Source organism: Nerophis ophidion, linkage group LG24 (assembly GCF_033978795.1).
Source record: "Nerophis ophidion isolate RoL-2023_Sa linkage group LG24, RoL_Noph_v1.0, whole genome shotgun sequence".
NCBI classification, from domain to species: Eukaryota; Metazoa; Chordata; class Actinopteri; order Syngnathiformes; family Syngnathidae; genus Nerophis; species Nerophis ophidion.
Window position 1 is genome coordinate 37,591,204 of NC_084634.1, and position 19,108 is coordinate 37,610,311.

The 19,108-nt window shown below is 42.9% G+C and overlaps 1 protein-coding gene across 2 annotated transcripts in view; it reads right to left on the bottom strand.

Annotated features, from left to right (window-relative positions):
* The window catches only part of LOC133542307 (N-lysine methyltransferase SMYD2-like), a 34,249-nt gene that overhangs the window by 865 nt on the left and 14,276 nt on the right, over positions 1-19,108 (bottom strand). For both annotated transcript variants that reach the window (XM_061886310.1, XM_061886309.1), the window contains exons 5-11: positions 18,871-18,995; positions 18,744-18,811; positions 16,747-16,849; positions 10,237-10,347; positions 9,005-9,116; positions 8,757-8,931; positions 51-159 (exon numbers count right to left, since the gene is read on the bottom strand). In XM_061886310.1, coding sequence (XP_061742294.1) covers positions 51-159; positions 8,757-8,931; positions 9,005-9,116; positions 10,237-10,347; positions 16,747-16,849; positions 18,744-18,811; positions 18,871-18,995 — 803 coding nt within the window. The remainder of the gene's footprint in view (positions 1-50; positions 160-8,756; positions 8,932-9,004; positions 9,117-10,236; positions 10,348-16,746; positions 16,850-18,743; positions 18,812-18,870; positions 18,996-19,108) is intronic.

The window sequence follows — 19,108 nt, forward strand, 5'->3', positions numbered from 1 at the left end:
TTTCAGTTTAGCCACGCTCTTGCAAAAACAAAAACCTTTTTTGACTCGACCTTCTTCAGCGCGCTCATGCCCATGGAGCGCCTGTCCAGTTCCATGTAGAGTCTGGCCAGCTTCAGGTACACGGACGACACGTTCAGAGAGTAGGCAGGATACAGCTGGCTGCGTGGAAATGTTGCTTTATCGTCTTCTTCATGCACAACTACATGCTCACATTGTCATACTTCAAGATTAGAATGTTTGAAACTGTCACACTTTGTTAACTATACCAGTGTTTTTAACCACTAGTGTGCTGTAGAGGTGTAACGGTATTTGTATTTGTATTGAACCCTTTCGGTACGGGCTTTTCGGATGCTAGCAGCGACCGGGCTAGGACAACATGTAAAAGCCAGAGCTGGAAGACCCTCCTGCCTCGTTAAGATCTCCCGTTTGGCTGCCGACATTGTTCAGCAGCTGCTTCTGACAACACGTCAGACGTGTGTTGCACCTTTCCTGCTTCCGACTCCCAGACCGTAGTCGAGGAGCGCAGGGGAGACACTCCTCCAGGGCTGATGTATTCTCGGGGGCAAAAACCCTTCACTCTACCCGGCAGTGGGTCTCCACAGCTCCGGACTCCAGGGTAAATGAAGAGTCCTGCGATTAGGGGGCGGCATAGCGTAGTGCAAGGGTAGGGAACCTATGGCTCGAGAGCCGGATGTGGTTCTTTTGATGACTGCATCTGGCTCTCAGATAAATCCTAGCTGGCATTGCTTAACACGATAAGTAATGAATAATTCTGCTGGTAATCACAATGTTAAAAATTACCACGTATCAACCAGACTACAAAGCCATCAACAAAACCATGCAGCACCAGAAGTCGCATTAATGGTAAGAAATATTTCAGTTATTATTGGTTACCTTCAGAATAACAATGTTATTAAAAAAGAGACTTATTATACTCTAAAAATGTTGGATCTTACTTAAAAATCCACGCATTTAGTTGTATTCAGTGTTAAAGAATGTTATATGGCTCTCACGGATATACATTTTAAAATATTTGGCTTTCATGGCTCTCTCAGCCAAAGAGGTTCCCGACCCCTGGCGTAGTGGGTAGAGCGGCCGTGCCAGAAACCTGAGGGTTGCAGGTCCGCTTCCCACCTATTGACATCAAAGTCGCTGCCGTTGTGTCCTTGGGCAGGACACTTCACCCTTTGCCCCCGGTGCCGCTCACACTGGTGAATGAATGATGAATGAATGATAGGTGGTGGTCGGAGGGGCCGTAGGTGCAAACTGGCAGCCACGCTTCCGTCAGTCTACCCCAGGGCAGCTGTGGCTACAGATGTAGCTTACCACCACCAGGTGTGAATGAATGATGGGTTCCCACTTCTCTGTGAGCGCTTTGAGTATCTAACAATAGAAAAGCGCGATATAAATCTAATCCATTATTATTATTATTATAGTTGCAAATCGTGGCTTAATTGAGGTCTTGCACACAGCCAATCCAACAAAATACTAGCCACCCCCCACACTCACGGTACCGCTCCCTCACCTCGCTCGCCCACACACTCACCTCACATGCTGTCACATATTAAAGGGCCACACACACACACATACACTACTCTCATAACACATGCTAACCCATTTGAAGCGTCACCACCGCATTCAAGCAGCCTCACCTCTGCGAGTCAGGCAGGGCTAAAGCAATAACAAATGTTTTTATAGCAGCAGATTCACAGTTTTTTATCCGTCACACACACTTTAGAATAATCCCAAACCATAAAGATGGTGTCGTTAGTCAGTCACCAAGCGAGCTGGCTTGCTAGCCACGGCTACAGCACCGGCAACAACACACTTGTTGTTGTTATGCTGCGCTCGTGGCCGTTTGATGAGGTCATCAAACGTCGCCAGTAAACCTCTCATGCTGCAGTCGTCAACTCCTGTGTTGTGTGTGGGAGAGGGGAGGGGCTGCTGACTGGGTTTATATCCGTGTTTTACCGGATATGTACCACTCCGTACAGCAGTGTTTTAAAAAGTCATTAATTTTACTTTTTCAAACCGATACCAATAATTTCCAATTCCACATTTAAAAGTATTTATCGGCCGATAATATCGGACATCTCTATTGATTAATGATGGAATGCGCATTTTATCACAAGGGGAATATTTCGTCTTTCAAACACTATTAGAAATAGACTATAAATATTGTCAGGTTATTTTCTACTTGTACTATTCAACTCTATATACACATATTTCTAATGTTTTTCTGCCATTTAAATGTATTTCAAATTAATTGTATGGTTAATACTCTACTATACTAAGCGAAAGCCATTTATCAACAACACCCAGAAACGCCGCCGGCTTTGCTGGGCCTGAGCTCATCGAAGATGGACTGATGCAAAGTGGATAAGTGTTCTGTGGTCTGATGAGTCCACATTTCAAATTGCTTTTGGAAACTGTGGATGTCGTGTCCTCCGGACCAAAGAGCTAAAGAACCATCCGAACTGCTCTAGGCGCAAACTTGAAAAGCCAGCATCTTTGATGTTATGGAGGTGTATTAGTGCCCAAGGCATGGGTAATACAGCAGCACGGTGGAACAGGGGGTTAGTGCATGTGCCTCACAATACAAAGGTCCTGAGTTCATTCCTGGGTTCGGGATTGTAAGGAAGCATGGCCGAAGGACCGACAGCGAGGCAGGGCACGCCGGGTGGTGAGGAGGCATGGACTGCGAGCCAGAGCCGAGGCGGGGCGCGCCGGGATCGACGCCGCAAATATCAGGTGTGTGGATCGCCCAGCTGGGCACAATCAAGTAATCGTCTCACACTGTATAAAAGGGCGGCAGCCGTGAGCGTGGAAAAGGAAGAGAGATGGAGAGAAGAGAAGAAGCAAGCGAGAAGCGGATGCTGAGAGAGAGACGGAGAGCGCGAGGAAGGCAAGCGGAAGAGCGAGCAGCAGACGGAAAGGCTGAAAAGCAACACAGCAAGAGACACATTCTTTGAAATAAATAAGTCTAAACCTGCTCACAATTATGTCCTTCCTTGATAGTCCATGGAACCCGCACTTTGACGGCTTGAGTCAAGTCACATTTGGCGCCCAACGTGGACGGACCACCGGAGGCGGGAGGAGGATCTCTTGGAGGCGCGCTTGCCGGCCTCGCAGCAAGCAGCCGCCAGCAATGCCGGCTCATGCAGGTGTTGGCGGAACAGGCAGGGGGAGCGGCGAATGGACCCCCCCATCCCCCAAAGTTGTTGAAAATGATGATGGTGAAGATGATAAAGATGAAGATAATGATTATGATGGTGAAGATGATGAAAAAGAAGAAAAAGTCACAGAAGAAGAAAAAGACAGAAGAAAAAGACAAAGAAAAAGACGACAAAGACAATGTAGAGGAAGAAGAAGACAAAGAAAAAGATGACAGACAATGAAGAGGAAGAAGAAGACAAAGAAGAAGAATACAAAGAACAAGACAAAGAAAAAGATAAAGATAATGAAAAAGACAAAGAAGAAGAAGACAAAGAAAATGATGACAGACGATGAGGAGGAAGGAAAAGAAGACTAAGAAAAAGACGAAAAAAAGACAACAAAGACGATGAAGAGGAAGACAAATAAGAATACAAAGAAAAAGACAATGAAGACGAAGAAAAAGACAAAGAAAAATACAACAGAGACGATGAAGAGGAAGAAAAAGACAAAGAAGAAGACAAAGAAAAAGACGATAAAGAAGACAAAGAAAAAGACAAAGAAGAGGACAAAGAAAAAGATGATGAAGAGGAAGAAAAAGACAAAGAAGAGGACAAAGAAGACAAAGGAAAAGTCGAAGAGGAAGAAGACAAAGAATAGGACAAAGAAAAAGATGACAAAGATGATGAAGAGGAAGAAAAGAAGAAGAAAAAAAGATGAAGAGGAAGACAACAAAGAGGACAAAGAAAAAGACGATAAAGACGATGAAGAGGAAAGAAGAAAACAGAAAAAGACAACAAAGATGAGGAAGAAAGAGAAAAAGACAAAGAAGAAGACAAAGAAAAAGACGATGAAGAGGAAGAAAAAGAACAGGTGAAAAAGAAGAGCGGGGCCACAGGTGGACCTGGGTGTCGTCACTTCCCGCTCCCTCAAAAAAGGGGGGGGTGTAGGCCCAGCGGGCCAGAGTCCCAGCTTGCGTCTGGCGGTGGAGGACTGTGAGGAGGCGTGGCTGACGGACCGACAGCCAGGCAAGGCACGCCGGGGCCCACTCCAAGATGGCGGCGAGGCAAGGCGCGCCCGGATCGACGCCGGAAACGAGATCAGGTGCGTGGATCGCCCACATGTCCTCCCCGTGACTGCGTGGGTTCCCTCTGGGTACTCCGGCTTCCTCCCACCTCCAAAGACATGCACCTGGGGATAGGCCCCTCCCACCTCCAAAGACATGCACCTGGAGATAGGCCCCTCCCACCTCCAAAGACATGCACCTGGGGATAGGCCCCTCCCACCTCCAAAGACATGCACCTGGAGATAGGCCCCTCCCACCTCCAAAGACATGCACCTGGAGATAGGCCCCTCCCACCTCCAAAGACATGCACCTGGGGATAGGCCCCTCCCACCTCCAAAGACATGCACCTGGGGATAGGCCCCTCCCACCTCCAAAGACATGCACCTGGGGATAGGCCCCTCCCACCTCCAAAGACATGCACCTGGGGATAGGCCCCTCCCACCTCCAAAGACATGCACCTGGGGATAGGTTGATTGGCAACACTAAATAGTCCCTAGTGTGTGAATGTTGTCTGTCTATCTGTGTTGGCCCTGGGATGAGGTGGCGACTTGTCCAGGGTGAACCCCGTCTTGCGCCCGAATGCAGCTGAGATAGGCTCCAGCACCCCCCGGGACCCCGAAAGGGACAAGCGGTAGAAAATGGATGGATTACTTGATTAATATTTTTCCTAATGAAGATATTTTTGGGGGTATATTTCCGAAAATGAAAAATACCATTTTCATTGGACACGATGATTGTGTGTCCAGGGTGTAAACCCCTTCTGCCCGAATGCAGCTGGGATAGGCTCTAGCGACCCCAAAAGGGACAAGCGGTAGAAAATGGATGGATTACGTGATTAATATTTTTGGGGGTATATTTCCGAAAATGAAAAATACCATTTTCATTGGACACGATGATTGTGTGTCCAGGGTGTAAACGCCTTCCGCCCGAATGCAGCTGGGATAGGCTCTAGCGACCTCAAAAGGGACAAGCGGTAGAAAATGGATGGATTACTTGATTAATATTTTTCCTAATGAGGATATTTTTGGGGGAATATTTCCGAAAATGAAAAATACCATTTTCATTGGACACAATGATTGTGTGTCCAGGGTGTACACCGCCTTCCGCTGGAATGCAGCTGTGATAGGCTCCAGCGCCCCCCGCGACCCCGAAAGGGACAAGCGGTAGAAAATGGACGGATTATTTGATGAATATTTTCCCTTATGAGGATATTTTTTTAGGGGTATATTTCCGAAAATGAAAAATACAATTTTCATTGGACACAATGCTTGTGTCCAGGGTGTACACCGCCTTCCGCCTGAATGCAGCTGTGATAGGCTCCAGCGCCCCCCGCGACCCCGAAAGGGACAAGCGGTAGAAAATGGATGGATTACTTGATTAATATTTTTCCTAATGAGGATATTTTTAGGGGTATATTTACAAAAAGGAAAAATACCATTTTCATTGGACACGATGATTGTGTGTCCAGGGTGTACACGCCTTCCGCCCGAATGCAGCTGGGATAGGCTCTAGCGACCCCAAAAGGGACAAGCGGTAAAAAATGGATGGATTACTTGAATAATATTTTTCCTAATGAGGATATTTTTAGGGGTATATTTCCAAAAAGGAAAAATACAATTTTCTTTGGACACAATGATTGATTGTCCAGGGTGTACCCCGCCTTCCACTTGAATGCAGCTGTGATAGGCTCCAGCGCCCCCCGCAACCCCGAAAGGGACAAGCCGTAGAAAATGGATGGCTTATTTGATGAATATTTTCCCTTATGAGGATATTTTTTAGGGGTATATTTCTTAAAAGGAAAAATACCATTTTCATTGGACTCAATGATTGTATGTCCAGGGTGTACCCCGCCTTCCGCCCGAATGCAGCTGTGATAGGCTCCAGCGCCCCCCGCGACCCCGAAAGGGACAAGCGGTAGAAAATGGATGGATTACTTGATTAATATTTTTCCTAATGAGGATATTTTTAGGGGTATACTTCCAAAAAGGAAAAATACCATTTTCATTGGACATAATGATTGTGTGTCCAGGGTGTACACGCCTTCCGCCCGAATACAGCTGGGATAAGCTCCAAAGACCCCAAAAGAGACAAGCGGTAGGAAATGGATGGATTACTTGATTAATATTTTTCCTAATAAGGATATTTTTGGGGGTATATTTCTGAAAAGGAAAAATACAATTTTTATTGGACATGACGATTGTGTGTCCAGGGTGTACACCGCCTTCCGCCCAAATGCAGCTGTGATAGGCTCCAGGACCACCCGCCACCCCGAAAGGGACAAGCGGTAGCAAATGGATGGATTACTTGAATAATATTTTTCCTAATGAGGATATTTTAGGGGTATATTTCTGGATTGGCAGACCGGGGTGGTGGTTCCTCTCTTTAAGAAGGGGGACCGGAGGGTGTGTTCCAACTATCGTGGGATCACACTCCTCAGCCTTCCCGGTAAGGTTTATTCAGGTGTACTGGAGAGGAGGCTACGTCGGATAGTCGAACCTCGGATTCAGGAGGAACAGTGTGGTTTTCGTCCTGGTCGTGGAACTGTGGACCAGCTCTATACTCTCGGCAGGGTTCTTGAGGGTGCGTGGGAGTTTGCCCAACCAGTCTACATGTGCTTTGTGGACTTGGAGAAGGCATTCGACCGTGTCCCTCGGGAAGTCCTGTGGGGAGTGCTCAGAGAGTATGGGGTATCGGACTGTCTTATTGTGGCGGTCCGTTCCCTGTACGATCAGTGCCAGAGCTTGGTCCGCATTGCTGGCAGTAAGTCGGACACGTTTCCAGTGAGGGTTGGACTCCGCCAAGGCTGCCCTTTGTCACCGAATCTGTTCATAACTTTTATGGACAGAATTTCTAGGCGCAGTCAAGGCGTTGAGGAGTTCCGGTTTGGTGGCTGCAGGATTAGGTCTCTGCTTTTTGCAGATGATGTGGTCCTGATGGCTTCATCTGACCGGGATCTTCAGCTCTCGCTGGATCGGTTCGCAGCCGAGTGTGAAGCGACCGGAATGAGAATCAGCACCTCCAAGTCCGAGTCCATGGTTCTCGCCCGGAAAAGGGTGGAGTGCCATCCCCGGGTTGGGGAGGAGACCCTGCCCCGAGTGGAGGAGTTCAAGTACCTAGGAGTCTTGTTCACGAGTGAGGGAAGAGTGGATCGTGAGATCGACAGGCGGATCGGTGCGGCGTCTTCAGTAATGCGGACGTTGTACCGATCCGTTGTGGTGAAGAAGGAGTTGAGCCGGAAGGCAAAGCTCTCAATTTACCGGTCGATCTACGTTCCCATCCTCACCTATGGTCATGAGCTTTGGGTCATGACCGAAAGGATAAGATCACGGGTACAAGCGGCCGAAATGAGTTTTCTCCGCCGTGTGGCGGGGCTCTCCCTTAGAGATAAGGTGAGAAGCTCAGCCATCCGGGAGGAACTCAAAGTAAAGCCGCTGCTCCTTCACATCGAGAGGAGCCAGATGAGGTGGTTCGGGCATCTGGTCAGGATGCCACCCGAACGCCTCCCTAGGGAGGTGTTTAGGGCACGTCCAACCGGTAGGAGGCCACGGGGAAGACCCAGGACACGTTGGGAAGACTATGTCTCCCGGCTGGCCTGGGAACGCCTCGGGATCCCCCGGGAAGAGCTGGACGAAGTGGCTGGGGAGAGGGAAGTCTGGGTTTCCCTGCTTAGGCTGTTGCCCCCGCGACCCGACCTCGGATTAGCGGAAGATGATGGATATTTCCAAAAAGGAAAAATACCATTTTCATTGGACATAATGATTGTGTCCAGGGTGTACACGCCTTCCGCCCGAATGCAGCTGGGATAGGCTCTAGCAACCCCAAAAGGGACAAGCGGTAGAAAATGGATGGATTACTTGATTAATATTTTTCCTAATGAGGATATTTTTAGGGGTATATTTCCAAAAAGGAAAAATACCATTTTCATTGGACACAATGATTGATTGTCCAGGGTGTACCCCGCCTTCCGCTTGAATGCAGCTGTGATAGGCTCCAGCGCCCCCCGCAACCCCGAAAGGGACAAGTGGTAGAAAATGGATGGCTTATTTGATGAATATTTTCCCTTATGAGGATATTGTTTAGGGGTATATTTCCGAAAAGGAAAAATACCATTTTCATTGGACACAATGATTGTATGTCCAGGGTGTACCCCGCCTTCCGCCCGAATGCAGCTGGGATAGGCTCTAGCGACCCCAAAAGGGACAAGTGGTAGAAAACGGATGGATTATTTGATGAATATTTGCCTTTATGAGGATATTTTTTTAGGGGTATATTTCCGAAAAGGAAAAATACCATTTTTATTGGACACTGCGATTGTGTGTCCAGGGTGTACCCCACCTTCCGCCCGAATGCAGCTGATAGGCTCCAGCACCCCCCACGATCCCGAAAGGGTCAAGCGGTAGAAAATGGATGGATGGACAATGATTGTGTAAGGTAATCACACTACTGCGTGCATTAAAACCTCGAGCATACATTCTTTTCCACGTAAAAATGGGTGTAGCGTGTACCTAATGTTGTGTCTGCTGTGCTTGCCGCTCACCTGAAGGGTTTGATGAGCTTCTCGCCGTACCTCACGGCGCCCTCTGTGTCCGACATGTAGATGCACACGCCCATGGCCTGGTACGTCATGTGCAGCATGTAGACGTTGGAGTCCTCGAACACGGACCCCATCTCTTCCAGGCTCTGCTCGCACATCTCCAACAGCTCGCTAGGGGGTGCCACTGAGTCAAGGGGCCACAGGCGGAAGGAGGGAAGGTTAATCCGCCTTTTATTCTGGTCAAAGGATATTTTTCAGGTCTTTGAGGGCCCGGAACTCCCGAATGGTCTTCCGGGCGTAGCGCACCATGGCGCCGGCAGCCTCGGCCTCCATCTGCTTGCGCACCTTCAGCTTCACCTTGTCCTGCAGGTGAGGGGTTAAAAGCCTACTTATTTTATTGTAATTTTTTTTGTCATGAAAAAGGGAGTTTTTTTGGGTTAGTGCACTAATTGTAAGTGTATCTTGTGTTTTTTATGTTGATTTAATAAAAAAAAAATAATAATAAATAATAATAATAAAAAATTCTTCCGCGGCCCGGTGGTTGGGGACTACTGTTAGAGAGGATATTTTGGTCGGTGTTTCCTTGTTTACATTCCCGAAAGATGACGGTGAAGCTTTACTATGGAACAGAGCGGTCAAGCGAACATGGTTCCCTACCACATGTCAACCGGCAGGTTTCGGTGAGAAAATGGTGGTAATAAGTCGGCTATTACCGTAGACATGAGCGGAGAGCTTGCATCGTTCCTCCTGCACATGTTAAAGACGCAGCTGCGACTCTCTTGCCTCTTCCCACCGGCAGCCCCGACCGTCGGATGCTTCCACCGTGGAAGAGGGGGAAAAAAAAAATCTCAGCTCGGCCCCAACGGCTGCGTTTGCCTTGTCGAGAAATGTGGCTTCCCTCGGAGACACTGGCGATCACCACACCCCTCCGACTTTCAGGTTGTACAGGTACGACCATATAATCTCACTAAAACACTAGTAACATAATAAGCAGATAAGGGGTTTTCCAGAATTATCCTAGTAAATGTGGCTAATAACATCTGAATCGCTCTGCCGTCTAGTTTTTTTTTTCTTTCTAGTCCTTCACTCTCACTTTCCTCATCCACGGATCTTTCATCCTCGCTCAAATTAAAGGGGAATTTTTCGCTTTTTTGGTACGAATCGCTCTCGCTGCTGGTGGCCATGATTTGTAAACAATGTTCAGATGTGAGGAGCTCCACAACCCGTGACGTCACGCGCACATCGTCTGCTACTTCCGGTACAGGCAAGGCTTTTTTATTAGCGACCAAAAGTTGCGAACTTTATCGTGGATGTTCTCTACTAAATCCTTTCAGAAAAAATATGGCAATATCGCGAAATGATCAAGTATGACACATAGAATGGACCTGCTATCCCCGTTTAAATAAGAATATCTAATTTCAGTAGGCTTTTAAAAAGAGGTTTGCAACAGGTGCACTTGGTGACATGGCGCTGCAGGACTCACTTTAGACCTGCTCTTACACTCCTGACAGTCGCAGGTGAAGTAGTAGGACTCCCTCAGCCTCTGGTTGCGGTCGTCAGTCGGGTACAGAAGGTCTATATAGCTGATCAGGACCTGCAGGTGGAAATAAACCAGGTTTGATCCTCTGGCACAGTGTTTTTCAACCTTTTCTGAGCTGAGGCACAATTTTTTTTCATTTAAAAAAAATCCCCAGGCACACCACCAGCAGAAAACATTAAAAAACATCTCACTTAGAAGCTTATATTGACAGTAAAAAAATCATTCTCGCAATTGTTGGATATAACTTTAAAGCAGGGGTGTCCAAAGTGCGGCCCGCAGCTAATCGTTTACCGGCCTGCCGCACATTCTGCAAAAATTGATAGTATTGCAAAAAGTCGGATATTATCACTGCGGCACAGTGGTTAAAAAACACTGCTTTAGCACACACTCACATTCAACTCATGGACATATTCATAAATGTCTGCCAGGCAATGATAAACACTCGTTTTAAGCTTAAGTCCGAAAATAACCACCGACGGAACCTCAGGGTTCACCCGCCCACAACTATGTTGCTCATCGGAAGTCCTAGAAATAGAAATAATCGGTTCCAGGGTTAAACTGTGGCCACCCTAACACATCGAGAACTTGTGCGGGCTATTTTTAAGTAGCTTTTTGAATCATGTTGGTTGTGGCGTTGGCTTATTTGGAACATGAAGACAGTGGCGATGTGGTACATCACAGTATCTCATTACAACATGTCTGAAAAGGAGTAGGAAGAAGCAGTCAATCATCAAAGAAATTAGCCCTTTTTTTACATTCCATTCTGATCACATGATCGAATTTAAGAAGAATCCATCTTGAACCGTATCGAAAAACGAGTACATTTTAATAATCTGAACCACAACTTATGAACGGCTTTTTATCCATGAGAACTTCACTGGTAATTTAATGTTTGTGTTGCAGATTGAGCGCAGGAAGTAAAAAAAAGAATTGTTAAAAATTATGTAACTGTGGATGCTTTTAAAAAAGGCTTAAAAAACCTTTTTTTTTTTTTTTTTTTTAAATAGCCTTTTTATAGATATATGCAGGGGTTCCCAAACTTTTTCATTGGGTTAAAACAATTTGGATGGGGGCCGGGCTATATGTAAGTATGTGTATGTATGTGCATATATATATATATATATATATATATATATATATATATATATATATATATACATATACATATACATATATAAATATATATATACACACATATATGTATATGTATACACATATATATATATACATACGCACATATATATATACACAGATTATATATATATAGATATATATATATCTGTGTGTATATATATATGTATATATATATACATATATATATATATGTATATATATTGGCCCTGCGATGAGGTGGCGACTTGTCCAGGGTGTACACTGCCTACCGCACGAATGCAGCTGAGATAGGCGCCAGCGACCCCAAAAGGGACAAGCGGTAGAAAATGGATGGATGGATATATTTATATATATATATATATATATATATACACATATGTGTATATATATATATATATATATATATATATATATATATATATGTATATATATATATATATATATATACATATACCCATACATATATATACACACACAGACACACACATATATATATATATGTACATATATATGTGTGTGTGTGTATATATATATATACATATTTATATACATATGTATACATATATAAAATATATATGTATACATATATACATATTTGTATGTATATATATATATATATATATATATATATATATACACACACAGACACACACATATATATATATATGTACATATATATGTGTGTGTGTATATAAATATATATATACATATTTATATACATATGTATACATATATAAAATATATATGTATACATATATACATATTTGTATGTATGTATATATATATATATATATATATATATATATATATATATATTTACAGTGGGGCAAAAAAGATTGTGCAAGTTCTCCCACTTAAAATGATGACAGAGGTCTGTAATTTTCATCATAGGTACACTTCAACTGTGAGAGACAGAATGCGGAGAAAAAAAATCCAGGAATTCACATTGTAGGAATTTTAAAGAATTTATTCGTAAATTATGGTGGAAAATAAGTATTTGGTCAACCATTCAAAGCTCTCACTGATGGAAGGAGGTTTTGGCTCAAAATCTCACGATACATGGCCCCATTCATTCTTTCCTTAACACGGATCAATCGTCCTGTCCCTTTAGCAGAAAAACAGCCCCAAAGCATGATGTTTCCACCCCCATGCTTCACAGTAGGTATGGTGTTCTTTGGATGCAACTCAGTATTCTTCTTCCTCCAAACACGACGAGTTGAGTTTATAGCAAAATGGATACATGGATGATACAGCAGAGGATTGGGAGAATGTCATGTGGTCAGATGAAACCAAAATAGAACTTTTTGGTATAAACTCAACTGGTGGTGTTTGGAGGAAGAAGAATACTGAGTTGCATCCCAAGAACACCACACCTACTGTGAAGCATGGGGGTGGAAACATCATGCTTTGGGGCTGTTTTTCTGCTAAGGGGACAGGACGATTGATCTTTAAAAGCTTTGAATGGTTGACCAAATACTTATTTTCCACCATAATTTACGAATAAATTCTTTAAAATTCCTACAATGTGAATTCCTGGATTTTTTTTTCTCCGCATTCTGTCTCTCACAGTTGAAGTGTACCTATGATGAAAATTACAGACCTCTGTCATCATTTTAAGTGGGAGAACTTGCACAATCGCTGGCTGACTAAATACTTTTTTGCCCCACTGTGTATATGTATATATATATTCCTTGTGTACTAATTGCCTGAAAGAGCGCGCACTTGTCGCTGATGATGTTACATTATCGATGGGAAAATGCATTTTTCAACAATATGAATTGCCTGAACAGCTAGAAGATACTGACAGTAACGAGTGCTAGAAAATGGATTTAAAAGGACAGATTTCCAAAAATTCTAAATAAAAAACTATGTTTTTCTTATTTATTCATTCTTTTAACTTGGGACTATCGCGGGTCGGATTTTGGACGCTGGCGGGCCGGATCTGGCCCGCGGGCCGTAGTTTGGGGGCCCCTGGATGTGTGCATACTAGTTCTAGCTCTTGGGCTGTTATTGTTTTTATTTTTATTATCATCTTATTATTATTATCTTTCTTTTTTTTATATACACTCTAGCACTTTGAGGTTGTTTGCTCAAGGTAAAGTGCTTTTTACAAATAAAATCTATTATTATTATTATTGTAAGGTAAAAGGGGTGGGCTTAAATAAACAATAAAATAATGAATAATTAAATAACTTCTTACTCCTTTTCGGACACGTAATGGGAAACTGCAAATATGTAGTGTACCACATTGTAACTGTATGCATGTTTGAAATCAAATAATGTAATTTCTGTTCATAAATTGGTCAAGTACATCATTTTGCAGCAACTCAAAAACATTGCTAATTTCAACGCGATTGTAAAAATTAGAATAAATATGTTTCTTAGAATAAAAATGTTTTTATCGCATAGTATAAAGATTCAACACAATTTATTAAAGCTATTCAACATTCGAGGTAAATGACGAATGCAATTATTCACAATAATGTTACCTTTTACTACAATAAAGATAATTTACATTAAAATATTTAGAAAAAAAAAACGTTTTGCAAGGATGTAAAATGCTTTCGTTGATGTTAAAAAATTATATTAAAAATATAGTTAAACAAGTAAAAGGAGTTGATACTGCAATTATTATGATTTTTTTTTTAGTCATTTATTTTATATAGTCTAAATGAATACATATAGAATTATACATCATTTAAATAATAGTCGTTCCATTAAAGCAAAATGTTATTCATAGCGATTTTTATATTTTTTTAATCAAACTTCTATTTAATTTGATGCAATTTTTTAAGACTAAAACACATTCACTGTACTACATTATTTTGCACAACTAAAATAGTATTGACCAATTTTAACATCAATAAAAGATACATTTACAGGCCTTCCAAACTAACTTTTACTGGGATTGGTATTCAGTACCGTCTTTCAAGACAAGCACAAACAACAAAAGTTTAATTTGCCATTATGGTTTTATCATTGACGGAGCAGGAAGCGGCTAGGAACACATTTGCGGTAAAATGTCATTCTTTAACTGACATTTTACATGCGTGTCTTCACACAAAATGGATCTGTAGGCCCGACGAAAAGCATATGATCTGCATATAAGGAGGGGCGGCCTTGGGTTAAATAATATTCTGATTTATATTAAAAATAATAATCTGAGCCGAGGATGTCATTGTGGCTTTTGATTAAGGGCTCTGTGAATAAACTTTGACTTTGATGGATGACTAAGAAGTACAAACCCCGCTTCCATATGATTTGGGAAATTGTGTTAGATGTAAATATAAACAGAATACAATGATTTGCAAATCCTTTTCAACCCATATTCAGTTGAATATGCTACAAAGACAACATATTTGATGTTCAAACTGATAAACATTTTTTTTTTGCAAATAATCATTAACTTTAGAATTTGTGCCAACAACACGTGACAAAAAAGTTGGGAAAGGTGGCAATAAATACTGATAAAGTTGAGGAATGCTGCTCATAAAATACTTATTTGGAACATCCCACAGGTGTGCAGGCTATTTGGGAACAGGTGGGTGCCATGATTGGGTATAAAAACAGCTTCCCAAAAATGCTCAGTCTTTCACAAGAAAGGATGGGGCGAGGTACACCCCTTTGTCCACAACTGCGTGAGCAAATAGTCAAACAGTTTAAGAACAATGTTTCTCAAAGTGCAATTGCAAGAAATGTAGAGATTTCAATATCTACGGTCCATAACATCATCAAAAGGTTCAGAGAATCTGGAGAAATCACTCCACGTAAGCGGCATGGCCGGAAACCAACATTGAATGACCGTGACCTTCGATCCCTCAGACAGCATTTTATCAAAAACTGACATCAATCTCTAAAGGATATCACTACACGGGCTCAGGAACACTTCAGAAAACCACTGTCACTAAATACAATTGGTCGCTACATCTGTAAGTGCAAGTTAAAGCTCTATTATGCAAAGCGAAAGCCATTTATCAACAACATCCAGAAACGCCACCGGCTTCTCTGGGCCCAAAATCATCTAAGATGGACTGGTACTAAGTGGAAAAGTGTTCTGTGGTCTGACGAGGCCACATTTCAAATTGTTTTTGGAAAATGTGGACGTCGTGTACTTTGGACCAAAGGGGAAGCGAACCATCCAGACTGTTATCGACACAAAGTTCAAAAGCCAGCATCTGTGATGGTATGGGGGTGCATTAGTGCCCAAAGCATGGGTAACTTACACATCTGTGAAGGCACCATTAATGCTGAAAGGTACATACAGGTTTTGGAACAACATATGCTGCCATCTAAGCGCCGCCTTTTTCATGAACGCCCCTGCTTATTTCAGCAATACAATGCGAAGCCACATTCAGCACGTGTTACAACAGCGTGGCTTTGTAAAAAAAGAGTGCGGGTACTTTCCTGGCTCGCCTGCAGTCCAGACCTGTCTCCCATGGAAAATGTGTGGCGCATTATGAAGCATTCACGGTGGCAGAGGGGTTTGTGCTTCTGCCTCACAATACGAAGGTCCTGCAGTCCTGGGTTCAAATCCAGGCCCGGGATCTTTCTGTGTGGAGTTTGCATGTTCTCCCCGTGAATGCGTGGGTTCCCTCTGGGTACTCCGGCTTCCTCCCACTTCCAAAGACATGCACCTGGGGATAGGTTGATTGGCAACACTAAATTGGCCCTAGTGTGTGAATGTTGTCTGTCTATCTGTGTTGGCCCTGCGATGAGGTGGCGACTTGTCCAGGGTGTACCCTGCCTTCCGCCCGATTGTAGCTGAGATAGGCGCCAGCGACCCCGAAAGGGAATAAGCGGTAGAAAATGGATGGATGGACATTATGAAGCGTAAAATACAACAGCGGAGACCCCGGACTGTTGAAGGACTGAAGCTCTACATAAAACAAGAATGGGAAAGAATTCCACTTTCAAAGCTTCAACAATTAGTTTCCTCAGATCCCAAATGTTTATTGAGTGTTGTTAAAAGAAAAGGTGATGTAACACAATGGTGAACATGCCTTTTTCCCAACTACTTTGGCACGTGTTGCAGCCATTAAATTCTAAGTTAATTATTATTTGCAAAAAAAAAAATTGTTTATGAGTTTGAACATCAAATATGTTGTCTTTGTAGTGCATTCAATTGAATATTGGTTGAAAAAGATTTGCAAATCATTGTATTCTGTTTATATTTACATCTAACACAATTTCCCAACTCATATGGATAGGGGGTTTGTAGTTTAAAACTAAATTAATCTCAAATCTACAGCGCCGTGTACTGTACTACATATGTCTTTTCCAAATGCAGTTAGTGGCAGACATGTTGAATATGTGGAAAGATGAGCTGCCACTTTTCCTCACTTCATCTCCGGGCTTCATGTCTTTCACCGCTCGGACGTCAGCCCGCGTCCCGCTGTAAGTCACAATGACACTGGGGAGACAGCTGTGGTTTATCAGCGCCAGGCTGCGGACGCACAAGAAAAAAAAAATCAGACACTTCATTAGGTACGGCCGCGCAGCGACATCCAACACTGTAACGCGAAGCCATCGTCTGCCTGGTGGGCAGGTGACCACCATGTATCCCACCGGACATTTACCTGCAATTAAATTACACCTAAATAAGACATACCTGATTTTTTTATGATTTTACTTTTTTAACGGCATAAGCTTGTTTTCTGGTCCAAAATTGGTAGGGTCACATTTTGTAAATCAGGAAGTAGCATGTGAGCTAACGAACACAGTGCTTAGGGATGTTTTCCTTATTGTTTGAGGTATTTATTCTCTTAGTTTGTTGTTTAGTTTGCAATTAAACCATTTCACCTGCTCAAAATACATAAAAAAAATGTATTGTCCCTTCGTCTTATGTTGTCCAGAGTGCAAAAGGAAATAGCGTGCTGTGACGTGAGAAATTGGGCCGCCATCTTGAAGTGGTGATGAGGAGCCGGCAAGCAGCCGAAACTGACAGTTGGCAGGTAAAAAACAAAGATGCTAAACTGACAGTTGACGGGTAGAAAACAAAGATGCTAAACTGACAGTTAAAAGGTAGAAAACAAAGATGCTAAACTGACAGTTGACGGGTAGAAAACAAAGATTCTAAACTGACTGACGGGTAGAAAACAAAAATGCTAAACTGACTGTTGACGGGTAGAAAACAAAGATGCTAAACTGACTGACGGGTAGAAAACAAAGATGCTAAACTGACAGTTGACGGGTAGAAAACAAATATGCTAAACTGACTGACGGGTAGAAAACTAAGATGCTAAACTGACAGTTGACAGGTAGAAAACAAAAATGCTAAACTGACCATTGACGGGTAGAAAACAAAGATGCTAAACTGACTGACGGGTAGAAAACAAAGATGCTAAACTGACAGTTGACGGGTAGAAAACGAATATGCTAAACTGACTGACGGGTAGAAAACTAAGATGCTAAACTGACCGTTGACAGGTAAAAAACAAAGATGCTAAACTGACAGTTGACGGGTAGAAAACAAAGATGCTAAACTGACAGTTAAAAGGTAGAAAACAAAGATGCTAAACTGAGAGTTGACGGGTAGAAAACAAAGATGCTAAACTGACAGTTGACGGGTAGAAAACAAAGATGCTAAACTGACAGTTGACGGGTAAAAAACAAAGATGCTAAACTGACAGTTGACGGGTAGAAAACAAAGATGCTAAACTGACAGTTGACGGGTAGAAAACAAAGATGCTAAACTGACCGTTGACAGGTAGTAAACAAAGATGCTACACTGACAGTTGACGGGTAGAAAACAAAGATGCTAAACTGACTGACGGGTAGAAAACAAAGATGCTAAACTGACCGTTGACGGGTAGAAAACAACGATGCTAAACTGACAGTTGACGGGTAGAAAACAAAGATGCTAAACTGACAGTTGACGGGTAGAAAACAAAGATGCTAAACTGACTGTTGACAGGTAGAAAACAAAGATGCTGAACTGACAGTTGACGGGTAGAAAACAAAGATGCTAAACTGACAGTTGACGGGTAGAAAACAAAGTTGCTAAACTGACTGTTGACAGGTAGAAAACAAAGATGCTGATCTGACAGTTGACGGGTAGAAAACAAAGTTGCTAAACTGACAGTTGACGGGTAGAAAACAAAGATGCTAAACTGACAGTTGAACCGCATTAAAATTCCATTACGTTTTTTAATGCGGTCTGTCATAAAGTTTATACCATTGAATCAGACATTATTGGGATATTTTGTATTAGTTTCCCTAAAAATAGATATACCGGCCCCCAGACACATTTGTTTCTCTAAATGTGGCCCCGAGTCAAAATAATTGCCCAGGCCTGATCTTGGGTCATGACTATAATTTGAAAAAAAAATACTTCTCACTCCGGGTAGACTGCGGTGCCCATGTGGAAGAGTTCCTCATCTTCTATGGTGAAGCCATTACAGGACACCTGTTGATGGACGCACACAATCAACGTTTAACGCAACGCTTTCCTTGTAGGCGTGTTACCTGGGAGAAGAGAGAGAGCAGCTCCTTGGAGTCGGGAAAGTCCAGATTTTTGGAGTAAAACTGATGCAGCCTGGCCACGTCCGCCTGGTTCTCCTCCCTTTTCTCGTTGTCCACGTCCTCTACGTCTATTAACAGGAACGGGAACAGAGGGGTCAAGTTTTACTGTGTCTGGCCTCTTCCCAGGTATTAATAGACGGGCTCTCTCCTAGGGGTCGAGGCGGGAACATATTATCACCAA